This window comes from Mycetomoellerius zeteki, unplaced genomic scaffold (assembly GCF_001594055.1).
Source record: "Mycetomoellerius zeteki isolate Tzet28-1 unplaced genomic scaffold, Tzet1.0 scaffold134, whole genome shotgun sequence".
In the NCBI taxonomy this organism is placed as follows: domain Eukaryota; kingdom Metazoa; phylum Arthropoda; class Insecta; order Hymenoptera; family Formicidae; genus Mycetomoellerius; species Mycetomoellerius zeteki.
In genome coordinates this window covers 142,293-148,892 of record NW_017256276.1, presented here as the reverse complement: position 1 = coordinate 148,892, position 6,600 = coordinate 142,293, and the positions used below count along the sequence as shown (strand labels likewise).

Sequence of the window (6,600 nt, the reverse complement as noted above, 5' to 3'; positions counted from 1 at the left end):
CGCGGTAACCAATAAGCTTACAGCTCCCAACACGTTCATTGGTTACCGCGTTGCATTTTGCCGCGCGGCAAGCGTTTCCGCGTCCAGTGTGCAGGAGCCATTACGAAGAATGCAGTATATATATTTCATATAAATTATCGTCTCCGTTGTTATCGTAAAAATATCGTAAAAGACATAACTTTAAACATTACGATAATAATGTCGTTAGAATAAACGTTACGATAATATTGAACTTTTTGAACATGTATCAGCTTTACGATGAAGAGGAATTTGAGCCAAGAGTTATACCGAAACCTATAACCAAACACGATGTAAGTTGCTTTTTCAAATCGTATTGTCACCTTGTTTATTTTATGTAACTATATGTACACATATGATATAAAAATATTAGAGAAATAATTTAGACAATTTACAGTGCTTTGCAGTGCCGACTGTGCCAGAAATATCTTTAATCTTCGAAAAACCAACAGCGAGAAATCCAAAGGATAGGAATACCGATACTACCAATTCATTGCCAGCGATATCAGTAAAACCTATACAAATCTCTGACAATACTGTGAAAGTTAGTAACCCTACATCGCCAATTTCACACAGTTCTGACTCTTACGCCACATGGAAGGAACAGAATTATTCTAGAGAGACTAATTCTACAAGCACAATACATATTTCACCATTATACAAAAACACTTATAGCTATGATTATGCTGTGCCATCAGGTTTACAAAATGCTTCTATACAAAAAAAGCTACAAGAGCAAACAAAAATTAACGATAAGCAAGAAATGTTGCAAAATGTTAATAAAGATGAAAGAATATATGAGAAAAGCGTAAAATTTATATGTTCTGATATAGGAGATTCCTATCATCTCAAAAGTCAGAATGATTTATTATCTTCAGACAAGAAAGCCTCATCTTCTGATTCTTTACAAAGAGCAATGCTGAACGTAACTGATCATACTATGAGAACATCTAATACTATTCCAAGTACATTGAAAAAACCTGAATATTTTCAGATTCCACACGCTGAATGTCAGCAATTTCATGTACCTAACTACTCAAATTACAATATAGACAATAATGAAACAGTAAAAACCTTATTGCAGCTTGTAAATAGTCAAAATCAACAGATAAAAAATTTACAACTCCAGATAGATAGGCTAGTAAGAATGCAGGAAGAAAATTTCAGGAACAAATCGACATGCTTATGTTCACAACCTCTTGCAAATCAAGTATTTAGATATCCAATAAATTGTTATGATCCAGCTCTTGCTTCTTCTCTTGTACAATCTCAAAATCAAAATATAAAGAAAAACGTAGCCTCACAGAATACATCTGTTATAGAGAGGCAAGATCTAGAAAACTTTAGTGAAAATAATAAGTTAGAAACAGCATTGTTAGAACAACAATCAAAAAAGGCTTTTATGGAACAAAAGGTTTCGATCGGTGTTATGACAAGTTTTGAGTTTACTGTACAAAATAGCCCTTTTCCAATAGACTCTGAAATATGTGAGAAAACAGAAGCTCACAGAGAAAGTAACAGTATTAATAGGACAAATACTATAAATATACATGATACAACAGAGCCTGTTAATAGATATAAGAATACATTTACACATAAGCCTGGACCAGCGCAATTGGAGAACATAGTCGAGGATTCTGAAAGTTATTTATCCTCTAGCCAACAGCAAAGTAGTAATTTCAACGCGAGTTCTTCCGTAAAAGAATCCTCAAAATTACACCAACATCTTTCTACTGATTTAAATCAAGAGGGAACGCACAAAGGAGCGTATATAGGAAAAAATAGTAATGTATATGAACGAGTGTCAAATGCAAAGAAAACATCAAATACATCTATGAATGTAGATAGTAGTCCTATTGGAAGAGAGAGTGCAAATTGCAGTGAAGCGCTTGTCAAGCAAACAAACGATTATGTTACGATAGATGGGAAAAAGCGTGCCTACAAAACAAATATTAATCAACATTCCTTGCATAACATCCATTTACCAGCAACAGATTACTATCACAACCATAGAAATAAAGAATACGCGTGCAGTGCTAATGTCAGACAAATTAAAGATATAGGTGATGATAGCATGATTCTGAGTGGAGGTGATCTTAAAATACTGGAAAGACCTCCACCAACTCCAGAACCAAGTATTCACGTTGAGATGCAGGAGTATGCGAGTGATGATGAGAGTGACAAGTTAAGGCATACTTCGAAAATAGGTTGGACTTTTTACAACAATGTTTTGGGGCAAGTTAATGAAATTTTACAAAATTCTGGTGTTATAAGCGATCAAGATCTGAATCACATTAAAACAGCATGTAATGTTGAACAAGAAAATGATAGAGAAACTAGATCAGCATTGAACACTGTTAAAGCAGCCACTTTGGAACAACTTCGGAAACTTGGGATCAGTCTAACTGAAAATAATGAGCACAGAGAATCCAATGGTAACAAGACGTATGTATCTCTACATTAATTTTCATTTAAATGTAATTAAACTTGTGCATTTAAATCTGTGAATTATTTTTAAGTAAAATTTGAAAGATAAATAATTTTGTAAGTTGCCTTTAAGGTGAAAATAATATAAATATAGAGTCAACTGCTATACGATAAACTCTGTATGTATAGGACATATTGTTACTTTGCGATACATGAAAAAGTTTTGACTGTTTTTTTTCTCCATTTACTTACTGGTTATATTACTATGTATATAATAATGATGATGATGATACTAAGGGCTAAATCATGATTGATTTTTTCAAGGTTAGACTTTGATTCATCTTTTTATCCCCGTTTGGATCATCAAGCAAATATGACGCATGCCACTAGTGCTGTAAATGAAACAAATACAAGTATGCATATGAAGGCGCTGGCATTAAAATATTTAAGTGATGAGCAACTGACAGATATAGCGTGGCATAAACAAGAATCATCTTCATTGAAACACCTCATGCTCAGCAATATGCAAGGAACAAATATGTCGTTAGCTACAATGCGTTATTTAGAAAGATATCAACTTCTCCCAGGAAAGAATAATGTTCAAGCAGAGAGTAAGTATCGAGCGATGAAATAGTATAAAATAATAACTTAAACATAATTATGCAACAAAGTTCGTGTGTCAAAGTAATCCAATTATTTGTATAAATTTGTCTTGCGCATGCTATTATTATCAGTAATACTTGTGTAACATTAATTTATATTTATTTATTTTTCAGATACTGATCAAACATGTGACAAAGTCTCATCTAAATATGATTTTAAACTGGCGGCTACAAATAATAATCCTGCCCTACGTCGATTCCCTTTTGTACAAACATCTGGAATCACTTGTCCTAGTAGAATATTAGATCTTTCAGCTTTAAAGCGACAACCAAAATTATTATAAAATTTCTAAAAGTTATACATACATATTGGCTAAGTTTACACCGTGCGCTTAGTCCGCGACCTATACGATAGATGTCTTTGTTTAATATACAGGATAAACAAGGACATCTATTGTATAGGCCGCGGTCTAAATGCACGGTATAAACGTAGCCATTACAAGAAAATTAATATAGACAATTTTTATTGTGTAAACGGCATATTTTTTTTTTAATCTTATTAATAAAATGAAATAACTTGAAAATTGAAACATGACTTAGCAGAGACTCGAACCCTTTTTATCCAAGACTGAAATCTCACCTATTGTTAGTACAGATTCGAACCATACTTTGTATAAAGGTCTGCATTTCTTTCTTATACAACAGAAATTTGTGTATTTTATGATTCAAAAGTACAATTAGTATGTAAATGTATTATTTGCATATATATCATTGATTTGTTGTGTTGTGACAAGCCAACCAACAACAATTACCAATAGTCTGATCGGAATTGGATCGCGTAGTATGTACATACATACATACCTACATCCACACTCGTCACTCAGAGACATCGTCGTAGCCGATCCGCTCGCTTGGAGACGTTGGATGTACGTACCTTTACGTTATCTTTGTATACGTCATCTTCTTATTGAAAATCTGTGAAAATCTTACAAAGATAGTAAAGAGCAGCGACTATATTAGCTTTAAGGTAATTATGTTTGATGCTTTCAATTGGTATGAAATTATATTATTTGATGAAAACGATCAGATATTACGATATGATCACAAAAGTATAGATATAACTTGAAACATTATCTGAAATGGATTTGCGTTTTAGATGATTACCGATGTACAATTGGCAATATTCTGCAACATCCTAGGAGTTGCGCTATTTTTCTTAGTATTCCTCTTCCACTACATAAATGCGAATTACACGAAATGAGGAATGGAGAACTGTGTCATGCGAAGTCTGCTTAATGTAAACTAACCTAACCTATATTATTGCATCAATTGCGATTTTGTATGTTCTGTCATATTTAATCCAATAAAGTATCCAATATGTTATTTTACAGCTTGAAAATGTCAGACCATTTCATTGCCTATCGCATAATAGATAAAAATTATACAATTTTTTTCTCATATAAACATTTCTAGGAAATAAACTTTAATTTACAATGTTATCTTTTTTTATATATAAATCGATCCCCTTTTTAAATATCAAAATACAAATAAGACATTTTTATCAAAAATAATGTTACGTAAATATATGTGATTTTTTTAAAGCAATATGTGATGGAATATTTGCGGTGTAAACTGGTGTAAACAATGTTGCAAACTCATTAATCAGTTTTAATTATTGCTTTATGATGTTATATAGGTATATTTGGAACAATACATTTTTCATGTCGTTCAAGATTATCTTTTATTTCAAGTTGAACACTTAAATTAAAGAAAATTGAAATACAATCGCAAATTTTAACTCACTTCAAGGTCAATGCTTCAAACAGTTTATTTTATTAATTTGATACACATGAACTGCATCAGCATATACACCTTTTTAAATGTAATTTTTCAAATTTATTAAAAATTAAAAATTTTGTCTGAATTATTATTTAAAATTAAACTGATATCTCTTTTGTAAAAATGACAAATATACCAAGTATATACAGGGAAAAAGTGGGAGTGCAGATCCCGCCTTTTATTAGCATACAAGATAATCGTACACACTGGGTAGGGGAGTCGCCATAATATAGACGTTGAAATAATACTCGAGCGTCTTCAAATGTGAATTCATTTGTGTCACGTTCCACGTTCTTAAGTTTGACAGCTACTTCAGTTTAATGCTATTAATAATCATGAATTGTGTGTCAATTTATAATTTGAATACTTGCCGTTTGCATATTGAAATAAAACGTGATTTTATATTTTACTGTAGTTAAAACGTGCATGTTTTAAAAATAAAGCATTTTACTGTGTGATATTTTAGATGCAATCTCGTAGAATAGCAACAATTAATATCATATAAAAGTACTTATTTACATTTGTGTGTGCGTGTCATCTCTAATAAATATCTTACGCATATATAAATTGAAAAGAAAGAGACAAGTGCTTTTTCTATCTTTATCCCCAAAATCCACAAGTATCATCAGTTAATATATAGTAATAAAAATTTTAAATGGGTGATTTTTGGGCAAAGTCGACGGAATGCTATTTTTCTTATTTTCTTGTATAATTACTATTCATGGGTTTCGTCTTCAAGAAGTTCTGGATACTGCTGGATGCCTGGCGTTATGTAGAAACGTAAGTTAAAAAAAAACACTGAAACTTTGTAGTTATAAAGTATCGCGAATGCTTATGGAATTTTTATTTCACATGTAGTTTCGATTATTTGTCATAGATTCATTCGTAATATGTATTTGTTTACGTCATCTGTAATTATTGTTTCTTAATTTTCAATAATAAATTAGTTTTGGAGAAGAGGAGGGAATGCACCATATTGATAAATACCACCATTATATATAAAAATACCATACATAATTTTATGTATATCGGAAAGATGATGATGTTACACAGATGGCAAAGTTAGCTATCTCTGTAACTGCGATCATACACAACGATGTATCGAGAATATGCCAGTATGAAATTAACAATTGTCGAATAAATTAAGCTGTTGAACGAAATACTGGCCTATCCTTTTTTAAAATGTACTTAAAAATATATATAATATTTTTGCGAGCAAGTCCTTTAAAAACTGAGGAAACAAGAGTTCAATTTTCTAGTAACCTATATACAGAGTATTTGGAAAGTAATGAAAAATTTTTCGCATAGGGGCAGAACTAAACTGAGAAGCAAAGTCCTTTACCATTTTATAATTTTCGCAATAGTTAACAAGATATTAATTACTAAAAATTGTCGAAAATTAGTCTTCAATAATTTTTTACTCAAATACTATTAACTTTACAGAAAAACTGTTAGAGACAAAAATTGTTTATTTTCTTCTCATAAGGATCTGAGAATTTTTTATTAACTTTTTAGTACTGCATTTTCTTATTTTTACCAACATGAGAAAATACGGTATTAAAAAATTTTGAAAAAATTCTCAGATCCTTATGAGAAGAAAATAAACAATTTTTGTCTCTAACAGTTTTTCTGTAAAGTTAATAGTATTTGAGTAAAAAATTATTGAAGACTAATTTTCGACAATTTTTAGTAATTAATATCTTGTTAACTATTG

At 30.9% G+C, this 6,600-nt stretch overlaps 2 protein-coding genes across 2 annotated transcripts in view; both read left to right on the top strand.

Annotated features, from left to right (window-relative positions):
• The first annotated feature begins 138 nt into the window (after nucleotides 1-138).
• The window catches only part of LOC108731522 (uncharacterized), a 22,148-nt gene continuing 15,686 nt past the window's right edge, over nucleotides 139-6,600 (top strand). The window contains exons 1-4 of the mRNA XM_018461878.1: nucleotides 139-311; nucleotides 416-2,463; nucleotides 2,770-3,056; nucleotides 3,222-3,335. Coding sequence (XP_018317380.1) covers nucleotides 243-311; nucleotides 416-2,463; nucleotides 2,770-3,056; nucleotides 3,222-3,335 — 2,518 coding nt within the window. The 5' untranslated portion in view covers nucleotides 139-242. The remainder of the gene's footprint in view (nucleotides 312-415; nucleotides 2,464-2,769; nucleotides 3,057-3,221; nucleotides 3,336-6,600) is intronic.
• On the top strand, nucleotides 3,928-4,446 carry LOC108731521 (dolichyl-diphosphooligosaccharide--protein glycosyltransferase subunit 4). The gene is made up of 2 exons (XM_018461876.1): nucleotides 3,928-4,074; nucleotides 4,204-4,446. The coding sequence occupies exon 2, from the start codon at nucleotides 4,204-4,206 to the stop codon at nucleotides 4,306-4,308; it is 105 nt and encodes a 34-aa protein (XP_018317378.1). The 5' UTR covers nucleotides 3,928-4,074; the 3' UTR covers nucleotides 4,309-4,446.